General features: G+C 34.7%; 1 protein-coding gene across 4 annotated transcripts in view; it reads left to right on the forward strand.

Annotated features, from left to right (window-relative positions):
* LOC118744130 (netrin receptor unc-5) overlaps positions 1-26,081 on the forward strand; it is a 307,531-nt gene extending 281,450 nt beyond the window's left edge. For all 4 annotated transcript variants that reach the window (XM_036476881.1, XM_036476880.1, XM_036476878.1 and 1 more), the window contains one exon: positions 24,617-26,081. In XM_036476881.1, the coding sequence (XP_036332774.1) occupies positions 24,617-25,953 (1,337 nt within the window). In that variant the 3' untranslated portion in view covers positions 25,954-26,081. The remainder of the gene's footprint in view (positions 1-24,616) is intronic.
* The last annotated feature ends 522 nt before the right edge of the window (positions 26,082-26,603 follow it).

Here is a 26,603-nt window from a genome sequence, read left to right on the forward strand (position 1 = left end):
GGTGGTGAGTGTCGATCCTTTTCTCGCGGGTCTTTTCCAAGATTTGGTGGATTTGCCAGGTCTAAAGCCACACTGATAAGGCCCAATCAGTTCATTAACGGTGGCCTTCAGTCTTTCACACAATACGCTCGATAAGATCTTGTAACCTATGCTTAGAAGGCTGATCCCGCGGTAGTTGGCACGAATGGCGGGGTCAACTTTCTTGTGGATTGGGCAGAGCACACTTAAATTCCAGTCGTCGGGCATGCGTTCATGTGACCATATTCTGACCAAGAGTTGATGCATGCACCTTACCAACTCCTCGCCGCCGTACTTGAATAGCTCAGCTAGCAGGCTGTCAGCTCCAGCAGCTTTGTTGTTTTTTCAGCCGCGTTATTGCTATTCGTACCTTGTCATAATCAGGCGGTGGAACGTCGACTCCATCATCATCGACTGCGGGCTCGGGTTCTTCTTCTCCACAACTTTCCGTGGTGCTACCATTCAGTAGGGCGGAGAAGTGTTCCCTCCATAATTTAAGTACGCTCTGAACATCGGTTACTAGGTCGCCCATTGTTGTTCTTACAGGAGTACGCCCTGGTCTTGAAACCTTCCGTAAGTCGCCTAACTCTTTGGTAAAATTTTCGGGCATTCTTCCTGTCGGCCAGCATTTCAAGCTCTTCGCACTCACGTATTTCGGTCTCTCTCTTCTTATTGCGGCAAATACGTCTCGCTTCCCTCTTCAGATCACTATAGCGGTCCCACATAGCACGCGTAGCGCCCGATCGCCGCGTGGCCCTGTAGGCGGCATCTTTTTTCTCTGCAACTTCCTGACACTCCTCATCGTACCAGTTGTTCTTTCGGGCTCGCTGAAATCCGACTACTTCTTCGGCGCCGGTACTTAATGAGAGGGAAATGTGGTTCCACTGCTGTGTAAAATAAAACGAAAGCTAATTTTGTTTCGGCCCCATATACAAATTTCGTTGTCGGTTTCAAAAAAATAAAAAAATTATGGCGAAATTTCATCCCTCTATCTTCATTTTTCAGTTAGCGCTCGTAAAAACAAAGATCTTCAATGGAAAATAAATTTTTCCTCCAATAAATCTTGTAAACGAAAAATAACAGAAAATTTATTTTTTTGTCTTAGTTATTTTTCTAAGTATAATCATATTTATCTCTTAAAATACGATATAGGGAGCAATAAAAGCATGACAACTACTTCATAAAATTTCACAATGTAATTAAATAAAAAAAGTTTTTGTTAATCCGGCACAACGGTTGGTCCAGGTTGATGCCGAATTAATTCCAATGAAAAGAAATGAACAAAAGTTGGTATTAGATTTCAACTTTATATAAGTGTTTATTTATATATATAAATTGCGTGAGTAACATAATAGTACACAGTTCGACAGTTGACATAATAATGAATTTATGTTAGGCATTAGGGTGGGTTGAAAATGCTGCGACAAATTTAGGCCAATGCACACGGGGCCGCCCCATATAAGCGGGTGCTCAAAATTTTAAAATAATTTTCCTTCCATTAGACTCGCTTGAACTACTTTTTAAGAGTAAATTTTTGACGTCTTAACCCGTTATTGACCATGCATTAACCCATTGGTGACCCAGTTTTTTGTAATATCTTATATTAAGTTAATTTGATTTTATTATTGTGCAAATTATTTACGACTTTGACTTAACGCATTTATGACCATGTTTTAACCGATTGGTGGCCAATTTTTTTATAGAGTATTTCCCCAGCTAATTTTATGAAAAATATGTAATCTTAGGTTACAATATAATTAGGAAGAATGAGTCGTTTCGATTTGAGGATAGCTTTATCAATGAATTCGAAATACTTAAAACTAAGTTAAAAGCGATAAAATGTAACAAAGTGTGTATTTGTTGTAATCACTAGGAAAGAGCATGAAACAGGTGAAGTCATTTATATAGAGCAGTTAGATAGTAAAAAAAGGAAATACTAAATACAAAAATTTACGTTTCAATGTAAAACATAATGGGATAAATGCATGGTCAAAACAAAGTTGAAAGTAAAAATAATTTCAGCTCTCTGAAAACACTTTTTTTAGAAAAAATTGTCAAAACAGTCGAAATTATTTTTAGTTTCGTCTTTGATTCGACTATTATGTTTTAAATTTAAAAACTAAGCATACAAAATATCGAAAAGCCAGTAATGTATCTAATTAAAAACCCAGCTATATTTTTATAAAAAAAGAATAATAAAAATAAAATAATAATTAAAATAAAATAAAAACAACCATTTTTAAGCGAAAAACCAAACCGGCTTCAATTCTCATCAGTGTTGCCATTTTAGCCGTTTTCCGGCTAGATTTAGCCGGTTGCGATAACAAACAGCCGGAGAAATTTCGATTTAGCCGGCAGCCGATTTGTTAGCTCTTTGCAGACAAAAATTAGCCGTTTTTAGCCTTTTGCTATTTGCCTTGTGTTCTTAAATTTCAAATATATATATGTTTCCATTTTTGACTAAGCGACCCAAAATCTGTTAGAAATGGCTACTAGCCTTATCGTGGAGAAAATTTTCATGTCAGGCAGGATTGTATGAAATTGGGCCGATTTCGCTTATTTTTATTTTAAACGAAGAAGGGATTTTCTTCATAAAATGTTTCTTATAAATGTCTTAATTTTAAGTGTAAAGTTTTATTCGCAAACTTAGAAAATAAGAAATTGTTTCACTGTTAAGACTCTTAAGATGCGATTGTGTTTGGATATAGTGCCAACAAACGGAATAAATATTACATGTAGATATTGTCTTCCCAGATAGCGCATATTCAATTCTGCCTAAATTAAAAAACATAATTTTTGCCCACTCCCAAAGGTTTAAGGTAATGGAAAAATTGATATTTTCAAGAACTATGAACACATATGTATTTTTTTAAACAAACGTTTTTGCTGGGAACTTATTCAAATTCCAAAAACCGAATGCCATCTTGAGTTAAACGAACCAACACAGAAGTGAGTCAAAATGAAAATAAAATAGCACAAATTTTTATGTAAAGCAAAACTCGCTGGGAATCCTACGAGACATCTTCCGGCCATATGACCGGTCATCTAAATGGGAGATCTGCGGGTTAAAATTGAAGGCAAATTTTTGCAGCGTTTTTATGTCTATTGGGTTCTATTTGAGTGTATTGAGAATCGGTCAGTCTGAAAAGGCCTTGTAGGGAAGATAATAGGTTTGTTCGTCGAAAATCCAGCGAGAATTATCACTCAAAATATCAGATAGTAATAGTAATAAATATTTTTTTTTCCGAGTACCTTTCAAATCATTGGAATTAACTAAATTAATTAAGTAAACAAGTATTAACATACATTTTTCATTTTAAAATCGCTCCAGTTTGTAAATTTTTAATTTGAACGAACTTGTTTATTAAAATTATCGTCCACAAAAATACCAACCATGAGCCACAATCATATCTTTTTCCTAATTAAAATTCTTGCTGGCAAAATTTTTCCCGGCTCGAATTTGTAACTTCTCTCCAAGAAATCGTCTTTTTACTCGTGATTTATTTAAATAAAACATGTGAAATTTAGTTGAAACATTTTAGCCGTTTTTAGCCGGTTTTATTTGCCAATTTAGCCGGTTCATCCAAAAAGTTCTGGCAACACTGATTCTCATAAAAAATTTAAGATTATCATTAATTTCTTCCAACTATTGGATCTAAACAAAATTAGTACGGGACCACCCTTGAGGTACCACCGTTCCGATGAAAAAAGAATTATCGAAATCGGGTAACGTGGTCCAAAGTTATGTGAAAAAAAAATTCTGACGAACTGATAACCTCCGTTTTTTGAAGTCGGTTTTGAGTATGCAGTTTTGTAACCCATTTAATTGTAGTACATTAAATTGCAAGTTTGAAGTAGCTAGGAAGTATGTTCGACGATTTTTTATATGCAGAAAATGAGCGACACCAAAAAACTTGCCAAAATCAACGGTATGTTCTAGTTACTTCAAACTTGCACTCAAAATCTTTTTATTAGATATCTAATTAAAAACATCGATAATTTAACGAAATTTTAAACCTAGTTTTATCGATTTTTTGTTAAGAAACAACTATATTTTTATAAAATAAAAATCATTAAAATTAAATAATAATAAAACAATAGTCAAAACTTGTCAATATGTGGATGTCTTATAGTTATGATAGGCACAATATAATGAATACTGTGACACTTATTCCTCATAGCCGGAATCTAAATCCCATCCAAGCCCCGTTAAACTATGTAATATAATTCGCTTCAAGATCTACTAACTCCATTGCTTCAACAAAGAAAGATCTCCGCTTGGTGACCACCGGCAGCAAGTGCGAGCAAATAATCAGAGGGTCTAATGAAACTAGCAATCTATTAAAAAAGTCTCCTAAATTGTTAGCGCGACCCCGTTTTCCTACTATGGATCTCCCTAAAGTTTTTAAAGTCCTTGTTCGAACTAAATCTGCTTCTCACTAAAGATTTTAAAGTCCTTGTTAGAACTAAATCCGCTTTTTATTCATTGAGAAACCTCAAAATAATTTACAGTTTAAGTTCGAAATGAAACAGAATCAAACTTAACCAGAAGTATACGTTTTTGTGTTTAATTGAAATCAAATTGAAATTTTTTGAACCAATTTATTTAAAAATGCGCAAAGTGCTTTTGGTTTTGAACCCGGATTCTCAGCGCCGTTGATTGGTGTTACAGAACTTTATAACTCTAGTTCATTTCTCTAATCTATTAAAATTTGCAAAATACGATATTTTTCACTGTAGCTCTGCCGGTACCATTTCATACTATATATGTATTCAACTATATGGATTTTAGGGCAATTATCTGCTTTATAATTATCTAATTTAATATGACTTAAAACATTAACACACGATTTAAATCAGTTTTTTATAACCACGGCTTGTCTTAAACACATCTAAAAAACAAATAAACAATCAACAACACGGCACTTTGACAGCGCGGTGCGAGCGAATGAAAACAAATAGGGACTAAAAAATAACGGTATCTAGTCAATAATTTTATTCTTTTCACCCTGTGCTCAGGTATAAAAGAAATAAGTGCGTTTGGAAAATTCGACTTTTGGCCGCTTAAATTAGGCGCACAAAGGGGTAGTGCGGTGGCGAGAATGTAAATAGGAAAAAGACATTTTAGCAAGTTTTGGCTACTTTTCTATGTTTAAAAAATGTATATAACCTTTTTATTAAAATATAGCTTACTAATATCTAAAAAAAAACTGCAAATCAAGATTTCAAATTTTGTAGAACATTTTAAAAAATTCGACGAATTTTGACAAATGTAGATAAAAAATTTTAATCAGATTTTTAGAATTTTTTGAGCATGCAATTTTGTAGCGCATTAAGTTTTAGTGCAATTTCAAGTAGCTTGGATGTACCGTTGATTTTTGGCAATTTTTTGTTCGCGCATTCTCTTCTATACAAAGTATGCTCGACATTTTTTTGTATGGGGAAAATGGACAACACTTTCCACAAAAAAAAATTACAAAATTTGCACTTCGTTTTACTAGAATTGAATTGGCTACAAAACTACATACTCAGAAATTTTCTAAGAAATATAATTAAAAAGCTCAAAAAGCTCTTGTCATGGCCTTGAATTTCGTTTGAATGTCAAGGAACCCGTAAATGGCTATCTGCTTTACAGCAATGGCTTTTCAATTACTTGAGTTAGACAATGTGTTGCCGTTATAGCTACGGTGACCATCCGTTCTGTTTTTTGCAGGACCGTACTGTTTTTCAAAGGTCGGTCCTGCGTAGTTTTTCAAACCTGAAAAACCTGAAAATGCACTGCTTTTTTCAAAGTGTCCTGCATTTGTCCCGCATTTTATTCGTTATTTTAAAATTATCGGACAATGGATGGATTTTTTCAAAAAAGTGTTTCTTGGTACTTTTCGTAGCTTTTCTTCAATATCTCATAAAAAAATCTCCCAATCAACGTAAGCAACTTACCTCTCGAAGGGTATTGAAGGGTTCTTAACAAAATATATAACTTGTGGCGACTTCAATGAAAATGATTAGTGCTTTAGGCGACCATTTGCATTTTGTCGTCAAAGTCGAAAAAAGTGAGATTTTCAATCAAATACGCAGTTTTATTTGATTATTTTTTTCATTAGTTTAAAAATTCGGTAAAGAAGATATATCATTACAGTAAATTTTAAGCCAAAGATAATGAAAATCGGATTAGAAATGTAGATGCTATGAAGCGCAATCTGCACAAATTATATATTTTAGTAAAGGGCATATAAATACCTTTGTAACTCGTCGTTTACGTCGATTCATGACGTCGATTTTTGACAAATAACTGCGAAAAGTACAAAAAACAAAAAATGGTATTGTTTTCGTTTTGAACGACTCAAAATTAATCTTTTAAAGATTTTCACTTTTCGTGTAAGCTATTGTAAATATAATATGTTTTACTATACTTTTATAAATATTCATGTAAAAAAAGATTAATATCGATGAAGAAAACGTGATTCGTTTTTAAAGTTTAAAATGTATTAAGAATTTAGAACCATAAATACTCTGTTGATATTTTTTTACTACGTAAACATATGTAGGCATATTTTTGAAAAATTGTCCTTCATTTTGAATCCATATTTATGGTCACCGTAGTTATAGCAGATTTCCCTGATTGATATGTACGTTGGCGTTCGCACAAAGGCTTGCCCTTTAAATTGGTATATGATGAAAGTAAGTAAGTTATTTTGTAAGATAAAAAAATTTACCAATTCTGAAAGTTACGTACCTGTGTACCAAACTGAAAAAAATTTACCAAAAATGGTACATTTCGGCCAAAACGGCAACCGTGAGTAGGAGTTTCTTCGCTCCGTCGCTCAAACTCAGAGTTTTTGCCTCCCCTGGTTTTGACGTCCATGAAATAAACATGTTGATGTTAGTATCGAAAGGAAAAAAGACAATTTATCGAAACAAATACCCCCATTGAGAGTGTCTACTGGCAGTAGAATAGACATTTTTCGATTGAGTCGATTATCTTTTATTTTGCTATTGTGTAACTTGATCGATAAAAATTTGTACTATTGCGAAAGGTTGACTGAATTGTAAAGAGCTGTTTGTTTGTTTACATTTGTTTCTTTAGTGTTTCATTTACATATTTTTTTAAATAATTGCTTTTGTTCTAAAATTTAAAAAATTTATAGTGTTGAGATATGGTTTAGTGATGAGGTAGATAATGTGGAAGCTAATAGATTAGTATACTTGGCTAAAGCAAGGAGGAAATTGTGAGACTCGTCGAATCCCTTGGAGTTGGAAGATGAAGTGTACATATGTACATATTCGAATTTTATGAATAGTAGGGAGTTGCGTTACAGATGCTGCATTTGCAGGTTTTACAGGATTTGCAGGAAAAGCTGTTATCGCCATTAATAAACCTTATGGAAGGTGGCCACCTGAAACAGCTTCCTGTGAAAACCTGCAAATCGTGAAGCATCTGGAACGCAACTAGTTTATGAAATTCGGTACGGTTTAGTTATTTGTACAATGATGTTGGGTATTTGTGTCCAAACGCATAACATACACATGTAGTTGAAGTATTAGCTTTTATTATTTAATTCTGGTTTTTCTTTCTCTATAGCAAGATTTTCTTTTAGAAGGTTGTAGGACTTTCTTGCAGAACTTTCTATGTATTTTAAGCTGTTTTTATATTCTTTGCACTTTCTTCCATTGCCTCAAAATGCTTCGCTTGGTTGTTTACTTGCGTTTCTAGTAATGCAATTCTCTTCTCATTTACAGTAGAACTGGCAATTTTCCTTTTTCTTGGAGTACGATGCACTTCAGATATTTCGGTCTCCTGGTTTTCAAGCATTTCACAATCTCCCCCACAAGTTACCTGCTCGTCTGGGATTTCCTCCGATTGAAGCTGAAATTAGTCTAGAACGCAGAACGTATACTTAAACGCAGTCTGTATACGCAGAATTTTGTCGATTACTGGAGCCCTCAGTGTTGCTTACTACACTGTTGCCACTCATCAATGCCTTTTCATAAACTTACCCTTTCAACTAAAATTTTTCGTGCTATAATAGATTTTAGCTAAATATAAACTACTTAGTTTTCAATAAAAACCTTATTCAAATTTCAAATATTTTAAACATATTTTGAATAGGAACTTATAACTTTTTTACCATCTGTAAAACTGACGAAGTGGCAACCATCTAAAGAAGGAGAAATCAGCTGACACGGAAAAATCTAAATTCCGCAGATTTCTGCGCTACGGGCTACAACTACAGAAAAATTCTGCGGTGTTGAGTTTTCATTTACATGGCGCTTTGGTAAGACAGATCGTGTCAGCTGACTCGGATTTACGTACCGGTAGGTTTACGTTCTTGACTAATTTCAGCTTGAACTATTGCATTGTGGTGTCCGATTTCTTGACCTGGTGGGACGGAACAAATATCATACCTTAAGAAACTAGCCACCCCTTTCTCCAGCGGCGTCAGAATGTGCAGACATTTTGGGCCCCCATCACCCAGTTCCACGAAATTCTGCCCGTTTTACGAAATTTTCTTTTTCGCATTGCTTTTCAAATCTGTCCACACCTACGTCAAAATATACCCGATTATTTTATTAATTAAAGCTTAATATGCATTTATTTCACCTTTAACCACTTTTCTCATGAACGTAGTCGTGGTCCCAAGCTGTTCAGTTCTACTGCTATGGCTTCCCATCTGGGCTTTCCTCTTGTCTTGCCGAAAGTTCCTTTAACCAAGTCCTGATTGTCCTGCATCAGCTGGACCAGGCGCCCAAGTTGCTTTTTATTGCTAACACTTTTGATCTGCAATTCACACACACATGTATACTAAATTTTTTTACAGCTTTCGATCGAAATAACTTACTTTTTATCCATTATTTTCTTATATCACCACAATTTTGTAAATGCAAACTTTATAATAATAACTAGCGAAAACCCGCCCGTTCCGCTGGTCGTCTTTAAAAAAATCTAGATTAATTAATTAAATTAAGCCGAAAAATACTGTGTGTTTTTTATAAAAATTCTCGCGCATGAATAGTAATGAAAGAAGTTTTGAATAGTAGTAGCAATTAAAAAACGTTTGATGTGATTTACACATCCAAGGGTACCTTGGTCCACCTTTTCGGCTATATCTCGAGACCCTGGTCACTCAGAGATCTAAAAAATACTCTGTATTAAAGCACTCATCAGTAGCTTTGATTTGATACCCACAATGTAAAAACACATCCTAGGGTTACCCGGGTCCTCGTGCAGCGCCAGAGTGGCGAGTGGAATCAATAAGCATATTATACTAACCTTCTCCGTGGAAAAATATATATATATACCAAATTTCATAATAATCGGCCCAGACACACACGACCAAAATGTATTCAATTCTAATGAATGCTATGTGCGGTACAAAAAATGCGTGCAGCAAATAGCAAAAACACACTCACTTAACCGACGCACCGCACACACACGCGTTATCGGATTTCAACCAAACTTCACAGAAACCTTTGCCAAAGCAACACCAACAATGCGTGAAACTTTCATTGTGTTCCTTACACGCGTTGCTGAGATTACCACGGACAAACGCACACTTTTTTTCGGCTTAATTTTTATATATATAGATAATATCCCAACGGTTTTTACCCTCCATTCCCGCCCATCCGCACGAGGGGCGCAGTCCGCATGACGTACGGAACCAGTATTTTAAATTTTTTTTGCGCCGTGTCACGATAGGCAGGAGTTTGTTAAGTGTCGAGATCTAAAACTGTTCAGCTACAGAACTAAATTCATCAGCCGATTTTATGTCTACATTTTAATGATTCATTTATTGAGAGAGGACCGTATCGATTTCTTAATGCTGAAAAGCGGATCTGATATATCAAACGTGCTGGAATGAGAGTTAAAATCCTGGCATAAGTAACGGAGTGGGTCGTGCAATTCGAAATTAGTTTTACAAGCTTTCAGAAATAGGGGGCAAAAGTGTTTTGATACCCGGGAGGGAACATTAAGGCTAACTTCGCCAAGAAGAAGCGGACTTGAAATTGAGCCTGTTAGTAATTTAACTATAAAAATTGTACCAAGCATTTGTCTGCGGCTGGAAAGTGTAGGAAGATTAATAAGTTTTAATCGCCTCGTATAAGGTGGAAGGTTATATTGAGAATCCCAACGGAAATTTCTTAAAGCAAAAAGTAGGAATTGTTTTTGAATTGATTCTACCTTTTCTGAGTAAATTTGATTCCTTGGATTCCAAACCACCGAACCGTATTCCAGAATTGGCGTAACTAATGTTGTAAACAGGGTTTTAGTGATATAAGGGTCACAAAATTCGTTTGACCATCGTTTCACAAATGCAAGTACACCTTTAGCCTTGTTGACTGTCACATTAATATGAAGATTAAAATTAAGCTTAGGATCCATTGTGATACCAAGGTCCACAAAATTGTATACCTGTTCCAGGTTATGGGTACCTATTGTGCAAGAATTGGGATGAACAGCTCTTCGCCTCTTCGCGAGAAGCTCATTACTTTACATTTATTAAGATTTAGAGGCATAAGATTTACTTGACACCAGTAAGCCATGCTGTCTAAGTCTGATTGTAGCAAAGACCTTTCTTTAATTGAAACGTACGATTTATAAAGCTTTACATCATCTGCATACATTAAAATTTTGGAAAATTGTATATCTGTAGAAATATCGTTTATAAAAAGCAAGAACAGAACCGGGCCTAGGTGGCTACCTTGAGGGACTCCTGAAGTAACATCAATGACCTTTGTGATCTATCATAGAGGTATGAAGAGATCCAACGTAGAAAATTAGGTGGAAGACCAAGAAGATCAAGTTTGTAGATGAGCAACGAGTGGCACACTTTGTCAAATGCTTTACTGAAGTCAGTATATATAACATCAACAGTTTTGCTTTCACTAAATGCTTTTGAGATATAGGATGTTAATTCGAGTAAATTTGTAGAAGTTGATTTGCCCTTGCAAAATTCATGTTGACTATATGAAATGCTAGAAGAGATAGAATGCGTCAACTGATTTGTTATAATTGCTTCAAATAATTTAGGAATTGCAGAAAGCTTAGCTATTCCCCGGTAGTTCTCCACTGAAGATCTGCTACCGCTTTTATGTAACGAGTTTATGAACGATTCCTTCCATATAGTTGGAAAAACGCCCTCTTTAAGAGATAAATTAAATAACGCTGTTAACGGCTCATAGAGATAATCAGAACAATTTATAAGAATACAAGTAGGGATCTGGTCAGAACCATAACTGAAGGACCGCTTTAAGGATTTCAGATAAACTACTACATCATCGGGAGATATTACTGGGATATTTATTGAGTTCATTGGACATAGTTTAAAAGGATAGTCAATGTTAGCATGTGAGTTAATAGAATAATTGGATTTAAAAAACTGAGCGAACATGTTAGAAATTGTTTGATTATCACTAGAGACGGTATTTTGATACTTCATGGCGGAAGGAAACCCACGTACATTTCGCTTGGAGTTTACGAAGTCATAAAATGATTGGGGGTTATATATTATACGCCGTTTGATTTTACACAAGTAAGCTTTATAACACTTTTTGTTTAATTCAAAAAACTTATGACGCAAAAGTGAGTATTTTACATAGTATGAGTGTAAACCTTTTTTTTGTGTAATCTAAAATAACGCGACTTTCTGTTTTTCAAATTTCTCAGTTCTTTAGTGAACCATAACTGTGTTTGCTCTTCAGGAACATACATACATTTAGGCACATGCTTTTCAAATAATTTATGTAAAGTAAAATTAAAAAGTGCAACGCTTTGTTCAATATTTTCTTAAAATGCAGGCCATGGCAATTTAGACAGTTTTTGTTAAGCTTTTTAAAGTTGGCTTTCGAAAAATCAAAGCGAATATTTGGTTCGTATGCTTGGGTACTGCAATTTTGACCATCACTTATAACTTCGTGAGATACCTCCATAGCAGGGTGGTAGACATCTTCGGGCAAAACTAGTGGATCACGCTTATTTACAACGGACTTAGATGCATCATCAACATAAACAAGATCTAATACTTCACCAAACTTATTGTGAAGTACATTAACCTGAGTTAGGCAGAGTTCAGCCATCTCCTCTAAAAATACGTTGTTGCACGCACTAGACGCGAAAGGTGCGATATCATTGCCAATGATGTTCCATGATATGCTTGCTAAATTAAAATCACCCAACACAATCATTGAATCAGAGGGTTTAGTCAATAAATTAACTGATTTCAGTAAAGAGATGAGTCGTGAATTCACCAATGTGTCAGATCGGGGAGGGATATAGCATAGAGCTAAGTAAATAGACCCTTTGCAGCCTGTACACGAATGCATTTGAATTCTACTGAATCAATGTGTGGAAGACTAACTTCTTCAGATGGTATAGAAGAGTCTACGGCGAAGAGTACGCCACCGCCGATTCTGTCCTCCCTATCTTGTCTATAGATATGATAATTATTTGGAAGAATCTCTGAATTGAAAATGTGAGGTTTCAGCCAAGTTTCAGTAAAAGAAAGAATATTACAATTACATTCAAGGCCTTTAAGGTATAAGTTCGTTAATTTAGTATTTAAGCCTCTTACATTTTGGCAATAAATACTTAAAGCAGATTTAATAGTTAATTTTTTGATTCAGTGTTATGACGGGGAATATTAGCTAAGTTATTTCCTTTTTTGGGCCTATATTCGAATCCACGAACGAAAGCTCCGGAGGGCCAAAAAGAACTATTAAGCAGCGCACTAAAATTATCTAAATTTACGTCAATTTTAAATGAAGCAATATTTCTTTCGTAATTAAAATTAAATTTTCTGATGCTTAAGTCGACAGTTGAAATTTTTGATGAGATGTAAAGCTTTATATCTTCGTCAGACTGGACTACCGGTGGAGGGGGTTGAGTTTCTACGTTAGTAGTTGAGGATAGGGAAGGCGGTGGAGGCTTTGAAGATGATGCCACCACTTCAATGGGGGGAAGGGGAAGATACTTCAGACTCTTTATTATCCGAAGCAGATTTCGTTACACGGTCTTTTGAGGCTGAGGATTCTGATGCTGGAGGACACGGAGAGGATAAATTAATTAAGTCCGTCGGAAGATTATTCCGACGGGAACGGCAGCAATTTGCTTAGATGGACTATGAAGACGCTTACGTTTAGACACACGGATATCCTTAACAGATTGCAAGGTATCTAAACATTTGAATGATTTAAACATATTTTCATAATGCTTAAATTTTTCTGTCAGTACCGACAATTCCCTTCCTATTTCTGTAAAATCATTTCTGGTTTGCCTAAATAGCTTGAAAAGATCAACTTCGGTTGACCTGCACTTTACGCAAGACCAGCGAAGGCCCTTGCCATCATTAATAGCGTCCAGAATTCTTCCCGTCAAACCAGCACATTTCAGATGGTAAATACCATCACACAGCCAGCACGATAAGTAGCGTTCAGAATCGCTTTTAATTTGGCAAGTATCAAGATCACACTTCATATTGAAAGATTTATGTAATACACTCGTTAATAAAAGACAAACAAAATAAATTATAACAATTAAGGAGCTGATGTAAATAGCTTTAAATAAATGTAGCGAACAGTTTGAGTATCACTGTAATTATGACACTTAATAAACGCAACGCAAACAGCTGTGACAAGAATTACTAGAAGAAGTAAACAAAAAGAGTAGAACAAATGTGCAAAAACAAAATGAAAGTTAACTACAAAGGATACAACAACAATGATAGCAACAAATGACTCGGCAAAATTAGAATGTATGCTAGTGAAATTTAATTAAATTTACTTTAATATAAACCAATAACTTTCACTTAGCTTCAATTATTTCACACTCTGATGCTCATAAGCACTTTTTATCACTACTTTAACACAGAATTAGCACAATGAACTTAGTAAGTAGAAAGCCAAAATCAGAGCACAATAAAGTACAACCTCACAGCTTGACGTTTGCTTAGTTGCTCAAAAACAGCAGTCGAAGGATAAGCGATTGAAAACTATTCATTGCCGCTAATTGGGCGATTAATTGCAAATGCAAATTTCGAGCCCTTACCGCCAAAATAACGTAAGCGACATTTTTTAAAAAATTTTAATTTTGATGCAGAAATGCATCTAGATGCTCTAGGGATATTTCTGCTTACGTTATTTTGGCGGTTAGGGCTCGATTTTATATCCTATGGAAACTGCCTACAAATCTTAGTTCTATTAGATTTCCGCGTACCTGCAATTTTATTGAACTACAGAACTTCATTGAGAATAGTAGTTTCCACTGCAGTTTTAACCAAATTTCGGTCGACATTTGAGCCGCTTATTTTGAAAGTGGCATAAGTCACATTCTCAAAACAATCGAGTAAATGGTAACATTAATTACAATTCAACGGTATCTATTCCTTAACAAATTGTACTGAAATTTTGAGAACTACTGAGATTATGTTATTTTTTTTTTTTTTGATTAAGGCCAATGTCGCAATGACATCCAGTAAGTGGCCAGGCTCCTGATATGTGGATCCTTCTACAGCCAGGTTATACTTGTGATTTATGATGAAAATTCTTTCCTAGAATATGTATATTCCTCTATCAAAAGCTGCATGAAGTTCCCACGACGACGTGTGTACGAGCGGGAGCGTAACAAAAATGACAAATACCAAATCCATAGATACATACATATATGCAATTATTGAAAACATAACAGCATGGTTACAGAAACTAAAAGTGGTGGCTTATAAAATTCATATTTATATATATATTTATTTTAATAATTTTTAATAACAGTTTTGAGCGGTATTTCCTTAGTTATTCGTATTTACTCGTATCTTATATATGAAAAATTCTGACTATAACCTAAAGTTAAAAATCTTTTCAGTATACAAATATCAGTCTTCTTAGATTTTTCTTTTTCTTTTTTTTTCCTTTTCTTTTTCCTTCTTTTTTCCCCTCTCCCTTTCTAAATTTTTTAGTTATAAAATAATTTATTAAATATTTATATATATATATATTTTTTTAAAGTATACATGGCATTTCTTTTTTTAATAGACATATACACATTTGAGGAATTCAATTCAAAAATAATTAAAAATTTTTTTTTCCATACATTTTTAATTTTATTTAATTTAATTTTTTTTTTTTATATTTTATTTTTATTTTTTCCATTTTTTATTTTAATAAACATATGTAAATATATATATATTTTTAAACTATAAGTGTTCTGCTATTCCAGCACTATGAAGGAAGGAGATAAGTTCCTGAAATATGTTATATTTTTTGGCCCGCAATAAGCTTTGCAAGTCTGTGAATTTTGTAAAAAAAGGAAAATTGCTCCTGAAATTGTTATACCTTATACAGTCAAAAATTATGTGATTGGCAGTATCTTTAACCTGACACACTGCACAGATATCGCTAACTTCTCTTTTAAATTTACTAATATATGTCTTACCAAAAGTATGCCCAGTAAGTAACCTATTCAGTAATTTAATATCATAAACCCCTAAATATACATGTTTATTTTTGAACCATGGTTTAAACTCAATTCCACCCCCATTTTGAACAAAAAGTTTTCCTTTGATAATACTCAGTTCTTCAAATTCCCTTTTCCACTCAGCCCAGATTTTATTCGAAATTCTGGTTAAAGCCTCACTTGGTGTCAAATCTACATCTATTTCTAGCCCCCTATCCACAGCTGCTTTCGCTGCTTTATCCGCTTTTTCATTGTCAGTAATACCGATGTGACTCGGAACCCAAATAATTTTAACACATTCCAAATTCGATGAGCTAATCATATTATGAATTTCAGTAACAATATATGAGTCAGTATTCTCCTTATCAAGCGAGTTAATCGCCATCAGACTATCAGTAAAAATTACACCTCTATTTACTTTAAGTCTAATTAGGATTTTAATGGCTTGTCTGATTGCTACCAGCTCCCCAAATGTTGAGGAGAAAGTATCCTTAAACCTATACAAATATGATATATTTTGATCAATGTCATGAACAGCGGCCCAACTACTTCCTGTGCTACTGAGGCATCAGTTGCAAGTAAGTAAAAGCCCTCCTTATATAATTCATCTTTAATTACAAGAAAATCTGTTCTTAATTGTTGCGTTGTGACGTTTACCTTGGATGTACCCAGCCTTGACTTTATGAGTGAGAGTCCATGAAATCTTGTAAAAACCGTGTTGAAATTTATTTTAGTAAAAATGTCAACAAATTTATTGTATGCAAAACTATAACTCGATTTATTTCCACCATTGTTCGGTAACTCATTTCTAATGTTTTCATTGTTCATCCATTGTCTGATTAACTCTTTTGTAGTTAACCATAACGCCCTTTTAAGAGGGGGTAATTCACCAGCTAAAGCATATCTAACATGAACCGGTGTGCTTGGAGGAACCCCAAGACTCCTTCTTAGAGCATCATTTAAAGATGTTTGCAATTTTTTGTTCACTCCTCCGGTGCATTTGCGAAAGTCGAGCAAGCATACTCAGCCTTCGACCTAATGAATGATTTATAAAAGTTTAAAGCAATTTTCGGCTCTAAACCCGCCTTAATACTCGTTAGCTTTTTCAAGGCATTATTAGCTGGAAGAACTTCTCTTTTTATTAACTCTACATGATCATTTATGGTAGCGTTAGCACTAACTATTCTGCCTAACCACTTCATTTTAAACACTTGCTCAACCTGCTGTCCATTCACATCTAGACTAAACTGTCTTTTCCTATTGTTGTTTAAAAGCATGAACTTTGTCTTATTTATATTTATCCTAAGATTAAGGGAACTGCATAAACTAATAAAACGAGTGATAGAGCTTTTGAGGTTATCTAAGGCTACCTCTTCATTGCGACTAAAGCTAATTATGGCAAAATCATCAGCAAATTGGAATATCTTAACACTTTCATCCTCAACTAAGTGGAGGCCTGCTGTAACCATTGTGCACGTGCACCTGCTTGTCTCCTAATTTTAGCACTCTATTTGAAAAAAAATTAAAAGTCCACTCAACAGTCTTTGCTTCACAACCACCCTCATACATTATTTGCCTTAGTTTATTCAAGTTTACACAATTATATGCATCCTCCAAATCTAAAATGCAGACAAAAGCTCTTTTCTTTTCCATTTTAATTTTATTAGTGAAAAATAAAAATTCATTTAAACACATAACTGCAGATCTGCCCTTTCTATATGCATAACATTTGGACGGTAAAATATTCTTTTTTTCCACCCAACTGACTATCTTATCCTTTAACAGCATGTTCAAGCATTTCACTGTGACTGATAAGAGCGAAATAGGCCGAAAATTTTTTAACTCACTGAGATCGCGATTAGGTTTCGGAATTGGTACTATTTTTATTATCCTCCATTCATCTTTTATAATATTCCTAATAAAATGAAACTCTAGCTCCTTTAATAGTTTTAATCTACAACTATCTGATAAACATTTTATCATTTCAAAGGTTATTCTGTCATGTCCACCAGCTGTACTCTTTTTCCTCTTTAACATGTGATTGAACTCCTCAAAAGAGAAGTTAGTCCACTGACTGACACCCTGACTGACGAGACACCTGTCCTCTGTAAGACTATTCTCTAAATTTGACATTTGTGATTTCAACATCTCCAGATATCTTTCGTTATCCTCACTTATCCATGCCAGCTCTTTATATTTTTTTCCTCTTACATTACTAACAAAGTTCCACGCTTCTTTTGTACTGGCATTTCTATTTAGTTCTTCAATCCTGAGTTTATAGCTATCATTCTTGGCTTTTTTAACAGACTCTATCCATATCTTCTTAAGATCAAGTGCTCGCTCCATATCTACCACCATACCCGTTAACTTGGCTTTTTTCCTTGCTGCATGAAAAATTCTATACTCTCTTTCCAAGTCTTTATTCCACCAATACTTGGGTGAGAACCTCGTACTATTTAAGTCAACTATCGGGTTCTTTATTGCTTTTTTAATATCTAATTCCAATACACCAACACCTTTTTCGCAGTTAAGTTCAGCTAAACATTTACCTAATTTTTTTTTTGAAACAAACAAATTAGGAGATCTAGCTAACCCGCTTATAGTGACAATGATAGGGTGGTGATGGCTACCACCCACAAAACCATGATTGCATTCCCAGAAAGTATCAAACCCAGAATTTGTGAAGGACAAATCCAAAGTTGATTCTACATTTACTCCATTAGTATGAATTTCAAACGTACTTGACCCATCATTTAAACATCTGAGAAAAGTTTTATTTATTTCATTTTTCAATATTTTTCCTTTATAGTTTTCAATTCTGTCCCCCCATAGTCTTGTTTTAGCATTAAAGTCGCCCAGTAACATAACATTACTAAAGCCTGCAAGTACGCCCAGAAGTCTAACAATTTCAAGCTCAAAATCAGCAGAGCTTATGTTTGGAGGAAAATATACCGAGCAGATTGTTAAATTGTCTACCAAATTTAGTGTTTTAGTTTTTAAAATATCAAATCTTGTGTTAAACCTGACTCTCTCCATTTTAATATTTTTCCTACTTGCTATAGCTACTCCGCCATAACCATCGTTCCTAATCTTTTTAATAATATTAAACCCTATTAACTTGTGATCATTTTTGTGATCACCATGCGAAATATCTCTTGTAAAACTACAATGTCAATATCATGCTTGTGAGTAAAAAAGTCTATATAGTTTTTGTTAGTCTTAAGACTCTGACAGTTCAACTGAAGTATTTTTATTCTGTTCATTAATTAACGTATGAGATAAGATAAGTCTATCATTTACACTGATTTTACATAAATTACCCAGCAACTTTACAATGGGATCTTCAGCATTGATATCGAATTTTTTAACTAATTCAGACACCAATCTTTCAATCTCCGAAACCCTTTGCCATTTATCACTATTATAAACAGGTACTATTACTTCTTTATCCTTATTCTGCGTTTTCATCTTGATAGCTTCAACGTTTTGGATACTTCCTTGTTTAGTTACAAGGTTATACTTCTGCGCTGTCAGTCTTCTGTTAACTAAGGCATTGTTATCCTTTGTGACATGCGTGTCTCTTGACATTGTTGGAAAACCACCCTCATAATCTTCCAGCAAGGAGAACTGATTATTGTTATTAATTATGTCTCTGTAGCTATCCATTACCTCCCTTTTGGAAAGTTTCTTAACAGTCATAATTTCTATTATGTCAGTCTCTCTCTTCCATGCAGGACAAACCATTTTTTTTGTTGAGATATGCTCTACACTTCCGCATAAAATACATTTAACATCACCCTCTTTGCACTTCTCTGGGCACTTCTCCAACTTACCGCACAAAATACACCTAGCCTTAGCTCTACAAGCCATCTTAGTGTGGCCCAGCCGACCACAATTATAACATTATTTAGGTCTAGGAAAAAAATGGTTAACCTTGAAATTAACACAAAAAACCTTGACAGAGTCAGGCAATTCCGTGCCTTCAAAGCCTATCTTAACCGAAAAAGTAGCAATATATTTATCATTTTGATTAGGGTCCCTTCTGGTAATTCTGTGTACCGACACTACTCGAACACTAGATTCAATATTCGATATTATTTCTTCATCCGTGAAGTCTAAGGGAATTTGTCTTAAAACACCATAAGTCGTAACAAAACTATTCGGTATGAACGCACGAATACCCATCTCAATCAGATTTTTATTATTTAAAGATTTGTTTGCAGATTTAAAATCATAAAAATAAACTTTATACAAAGAACGGCCGACGGACTTAATATTCTTTAGCCCCTCAATATTAAATTTTCTTATTTTGTCAAAAAGAAAAAGTCCATTTTTCATCACTTTATTTTCAAAATGACTACTTTTAGCAGTGTCCATTAGGACACAAAAATCCCCTCTGTGTCTCTCAGTGTACATGAAAACCGCATTCAATGTTTCTCGTACCCTATTATTATTCACGCCACTGTCATCCACAAATGTGCCTGCTTCTGTATTTATGAAATGTCCGTTGTTATCTGTATGTAATGCTGTTTGCATCTCATTTTGTTGTTTATTCTGACTACCATTTTGAATTTCCCCACTTTCCCTATCTTGCTTTTGTACACTTTGTGTACCATTTAACTCTTCACATTGTGTTTCTTCTATGTTATGTAGCAAATTACTATCTCCCTCCCTCTCACGCATATCCATATATAAATTATCGCCATTTTTAAAATCCGTTGTAACCGACGCTATACACTCCCCACCATGTAGTTGGCTTGGGTATACCTCCTCAACGCCGCTATAACAAAAATTATTAGGTACAGTTACCTCGCCTGAGCTATTAAAGCCTGTAAAATTATCCTCAACTGGTACAGTTCCCCCCAACCTGGTTCATTGTAAAAGTGCCCTTTTTAACCAACATACCCTGCATAGGTGGAACTAGCCCACAATCCATCTCCTCATCCTCCTCAGAATTGGATAACCAAAGATCCTTTACTGCCTCATCCTTACGTTTTTCCCCCCCCACCACCAGCATTCCTTTTATCCTTCCTAGCTCTACTCATCCTTTTGGCTTTAGCACCAGTTGAGATTCCTCCCAACTTGCCGTCCACCAATTGGACTCCCCCCGACGCCGAAGCGCCCTCCATCTAACCCTACCAAAAAGCCAATCACTAGTATAAGGTATAAACAATAAACAGGAACTCACCCAAGAAAATCAGGTGATGATCTCGAACCACACAGGATTCACCTTCTCCTTCCACTTAGTCGCTACCACCACAGTATGCAAATAATTAATTGTAACACACTAATATGTAGCACACCACTTAAAAGCACAACAGACAATGTCCATATAGATTTACTAATTTAAGTATAGTCACAGATATAATATATTTCAGTCAGAAATATTATATGTATTCTACAAAAATTATTTCAAAGAAAAAAAGCACTTCACCGCTCGCACAAATCCGCTGCTACGTCCAACTCGCCTGGCTGATGAAATATCAATGCGAGATTATGTTAGAGAGAAATTTTACTAATCAGCGGCAGTGTTGCCGAGATTTTTACTAATCCCCATGGGCAGATTACACTACTAAGTACTCTGATTATATCGCACTAACAGCCAAAGCACAATGCTTGCAATGATTCGCCTTCACACCTTTTCTTTTACCGAGACTTCGGTTTTGATAAAGTTTTTTAGACAATCCCAGACGGCAGAGTAATGGGCCATTTCCGCCAAGAGCTTAACTGCAGTTAAGAGCTCAGGTAAGGGTAAATAATGTTAACAGCAAAGTTTATTTCTTAGTTTTTGGTTTTTTTCTTTCGATTACTTGTACTTAATTTGCGTAATTACCCCCTTCGAGTTGTAATCTCGTTTTTCCAAAAGGCGTAAACTGCAGTTAAGGCTTGGTGGAAATGAACTATTACGCACCTTTTGTCGACAGTACCGTTTTCATCATTTTTCGTATCCGAAATACAATAATTTTAAAATGTTTATTCAAAATGAAAATTTTAAAACATGTATACGTATTCTGGCAGTAGCTGAGTGTATAGAGGAGCTAGCTACTATTTGTTAGATCTCAGGAAGTCTAATGTTATCCATTCGGATTATCCGTTGACACGAATAAAATCCGGATAGTATGGATATCCGGCTAATATTCGCTTGTGCAAGTACTCGGATATCCGGATTTACGAAGATCCGGTTAATATTCGTATTTTCAGATATACAAAAAAAAATCAACAAACTGATTAATAATATTCGTGAATTCAATTATGTACACGATAGAGTAAATTAGCTCTTGACGGACTTGAAGTTGACCTTTTGTTTTGTATCGTTTTGTCACAATATAAACAAATGGCACTATTCTTGTCATCAATTTTAGAAAATGCTACAATTTGGTAAAAAATTCACCACGACCAAAAGTATCGTAATAGCTTTCATTATTCCGTCCATGATATTTTAAAGCCATGAAAAAACTCTCGCGGTCAATTTTATTTTATTTTTTATTTTTACGAAACGATACTTTAATTTCCCAATACCAGGCGCTCATGCATATGAAGTAGCAAGTTTTCTATACGCATATATTTGTTTGTTGAACTTTTTAATTCGATTGTAGAAGCCTTTGAAATTACAAAGTAGAATTTTGGAAATTTTAAAATTTTAAAATTTATACAAACAATTTTGTGCGTAGAAATAGAAAACTTGTTACTACACATTTATGAGCGCCAGGTATTGGGAAATGAAAGTATCGTTTTGATAACGAAATATCCGGATATTCGGTTAGCCGAATATCACCTTAGCTTCCAGAGTAGCCGGATTTTTCATTTAGGTATCCGGATATTCGAATATTCGGTTTATCCGGATAGTAGAAAAATCCGGATGAAGTTCTCAGCCCTATAAGAAGCACATAATATTTAAAAAATAGTTGTAAATATTTCTAATAATATGTACATAAATTGGGAATTTTTGCGACAGAGTGCATATTGTCGCTGCCATCCGCTATGCTCCAAGTCATGGAGGACGTTCGACCATCCTTCGATAAAGGCAACCTAACAATCCTCAATTTATTGGATTTTTCGAAAGCTTTTGACACTGTTTGCCTTAGAATCCTCATTCGAAAGCTTGACACATATTTCGGATTCAACAATGATGCCGTGAAACTAATGGAAAGCTATTTGACTAATAGACATCAAAGGGTTGTTTCTAGGGATAACCGCTCTAGCTTAACACCAGTAAAATCGGGTGTACCGCAAAGCTCTATTCTTGGTCCGGTATTATTCAGTTTATATATTAATGATTTAGAAATATGCTGCAAAAATGTATCAATTCATCTTTATGCTGACGACGCTCAGATATACCTCTCTGACCCTCTAGGCTTAACAGAAGACTTAGTCTTCCGAATAAATGAGGACTTACAAGCTATTTCTCTGTGGTCGAAAAATAACAGGCTTAACCTCAATTCGTCCAAAACACAGACAATTGCCCTATCTCATTTTCCCTACAATCTTGATAATGTTTCTCCAATCATGCTGAATGGGAGTGTTGTGAAGAATTAGAAGATTGTTAAAACACTTGGTTTTACACTGAATCAAAATCTAACGTGTATAGATCATGTTAACGCATCAGTCAGCCGAATGTATTCTGTACTGAGGCAATTATGGAATTATAGGGGCGTACTTCATGCCCCATTATGGGGGCGTACTTAAGCTCGTTAAAACGCAATTGGTACCAATAATATCGTACCACGAGTTAATATATGGTTGTCTGGATAAAGAATCCCTCGGAAAATATCAATTATTATTTAACAATGCCGCTAAAAAAAAAATATATTATAAGCGTAAATTTGATCACAACTCCGAGTTTCCGGCAAATATTCTTGACTACAGTTTATCTATATTCTTTGATCGGCGTTTGGTGTTATTCATGTATAAAGTAATCTACACCCGTTACCCGAAATACCTCTTTTCGAAACTGACGTTTGCACAGTCAACTCGCTGATGCAATCTTATCGTACTTTATTTTAAGTATTCAGTTACATCAAGAATGTTTTTTGTTAGAGCCGTACAGTTGTGGAATTCTTAGCCAGGAAAACTAAAATCGGAAACTAATCCAAAGCGCTTCAAATCGGCTGTGTATTCTTTCTTCTCAAACTAAATCCTGTACTATCTTATTACAGTTTTTTGTTCCCCACATTACTGTTTCTTTCTTCAACTGAAAAATATATGAAATGTTCAAAAACTCGTTTAACAACTGATTAGTATACATATATTCTTTAAGCTACAAAAATTTTATTATTATGTAATTGTTATGAAATATGGGACTGTAAAAGACTATGTCTTATATGTCCATTTAAATAAATAAATGACAAATAAAATAAACACATAATTTTGGCAATCAACACAATCGACTTCAAATTAGCTGCTCTCGTCACCACCTTGTATGAATTCGCCTTGGAATTCTTCTAGTAACCAACTTCAAAAATTTTCTTTTAATAACATAACATTTCTTATCATTTCTATTTACAAAATTAGGTTTTACTGAAACAAAGTAAATACATAAGTTAAGTAATAACAACCTTGCAGTACATTTTATTATGGTTGACTAACCCCTATATTCTAACAGAGTCACAAAACTTATGGCGTTTTCGTTTCTATCGAAAAATGTTACCTTCTATTTGTCCTCTACGCACAAATCCCAATAAGAAGGCAATGAGAAGGCAACATTTTTTGTAGAAACGAAAACGACATTAGTCTACCATTGTTGTGATTTCTAGTGCGCCGCAAAATGTGCCACAAAAATTCGATTTCAAATGGAAAAGGATTTTTTATTTTCTGTCAGTTTCCATATAAAATTCCAGAAATTAAACTAATTTTTCACTTAAATTCCTTTCGTGAAATTGGACTTAAGTGCTAGAAAAATACACCAAAGGTTAAAAACTTGTGTTGTAGCGGCATATTTGTTGCAGCAGCAAACGTTGAGGCGCGGTAGAAATCACTACAGTGATGAGCTAAGGTTTGTGACTTTGTTAGAATACGCCTGTAAGTGGCGAAATTTTAAAGTCTATAGAATAGAAAAGTGGGCTTGCGCCCCTTGCAATATAAATAGTTCAAATAAACAAATCTGAGCGGTTATCACAACTATATAATTATACTAATTTAACAAATTTTCTATTTCAGCGAATTCTACATACGATATAACGGGCAATGTATCCATACCTTCTGCATGCAAAAACGTAGTAACCGAGATTTTAAATAATTGCGGCGGCAGCTTAAAACTTTATCAGGGCGAAATAATGCTACATGTTCCAGAGTTTGCCATCAGCAAAAATCAAAAAAAACACATGTCTTTGATCTTATTGAGTGATGAAAGCTCTAGAATATCAATACCTTGCGCTGAGCCATTGTTTGTATGTAGCACAATAATTTACTGTTCACCGCGAAACTATAGCTTCCAAAAGCCAGTGGTAGTGAAACTGCCACACTGTCTCGTTGATCCTCGGAAATGGAATGTGAACATATACCACGCAGATAACAATCATTATGACATCAATTCGAATTGGCGGAAAATAATTTCAGTTGGGGAAGAAACGATAAATACGCCCGTTTTCGTACACATGGAAGAAAGTCATTTGTATATTATGACAGAACAGTTGGGACGCTTCGCAGTTGTCGCTGATCCTAAAGTGCACAACAACCACCAAACTTCAATTAAAATGCGACTAATCGCATTTAGTCAACTAGTGCCGAGCAATTCAAACTGCAGCCTTCGAATATATGTTGTAAAAGACTTTCCTAATAGTAAAGACATTTGTACCATGATTGAAACGAAACTTGGTGGTACTATTATGGGTTTAAGTGAAACATTTGCTTTTCACTTGAACACAAGCGATTTAGTCATCCGTGTTCACAATACGGAGTCCAGTTCGTGGGATCTAAAGGAGCAAACCGACTATGAACAAATGATTCCCTATAATCACATACTTAATAATAATTCCATTTTACATTGCGAGTTTAGCATAAAGCGATCATTAAATTCTAGATTGGTATTTAATGTTGATTTCGAGCAATTCTGTTCGGAGAGTGACAAAAGGCAGTTGCACTCGTTTGTTATTTCGAATGAATATTTTCCTCCAGCCGATGTGCCAACGCACTTATATGACCATCAACAAGCAGTTATCTCTATTGATCGTGCCAGCAGTTATGTGAATGAGACGAATAGCTTAAGTAGTGTTTACCTACCGCGAACGTGCAAGCGACTCATTTGCGCAGCTCTGGACCCACCTCGTCAAGACGAAAAAGATTGGAGGTTGCTGGCTAAAAAACTTGGTACTGATCATTATATAGCATATTTTGCTACAAAGCCCTCACCAACCGAGCAGATCCTTAATTTGTGGGAATGTCGCGCAAATGGCTCCTCGCGTACAATTGTTGAATTATTAATAGTGTTCAGTGATATGGACAGAGAGGATGTAAAACAAATTATAACAGATACTATGGGCCCTCTTTGGGTGTGAACAGCGCTTTGTAAAGCTGTTATTATTGATATGTTGAGATGCCTTTTATTTGGAAAATTAAGAGATTATAGGAATACATAGACATAAAATAAAATAAGCAATTTACATATACATATGTATGATACATACTCGTATTGACTAATAAGTGGCTTGGATTCCCAATATGGTTCTCACACAGTCGCGGTCAAAAACAATTTACATATATCCTTCAGAGGAATGTGTAAAGCAAAAATGCTTAGGTGGGGCAAATCTATACATCGCTATTTTTTAAATTTAAAGTTAACTTTTCAATATAGTGGAATACACGGCTGATATTTATTTAATGCATACCACTAATTTGCTAAAAGACTGGTGAAGCTCTAAAAATAAAATTTTGAGCTAATGATACATTTTATGAGTAAATTTAAATTTTTAAACTCTGCTTCTGAAAGTGTCCATTTTTTGAGTTGTGACCGTGTTTTAGTAAACGAGAGGTATGTATATAAAATACATTACAAGGAAAAATATGAAACTCAAAAGCAAATGCTAGAAAAGATATTTTCATATACGTTATCAATAATCTTGCTAATCACCAAATGTCTACCTTTACTATTTCGGCAAATCATACATTGTTCATTTTAATTTATACAAAATTACCATTATCGAAAACT

This window comes from Rhagoletis pomonella, unplaced genomic scaffold (genome assembly GCF_013731165.1).
Source record: "Rhagoletis pomonella isolate Grant_MI unplaced genomic scaffold, Rhpom_1.0 Rhpom_scaffold_00008, whole genome shotgun sequence".
In the NCBI taxonomy this organism is placed as follows: Eukaryota; Metazoa; Arthropoda; class Insecta; order Diptera; family Tephritidae; genus Rhagoletis; species Rhagoletis pomonella.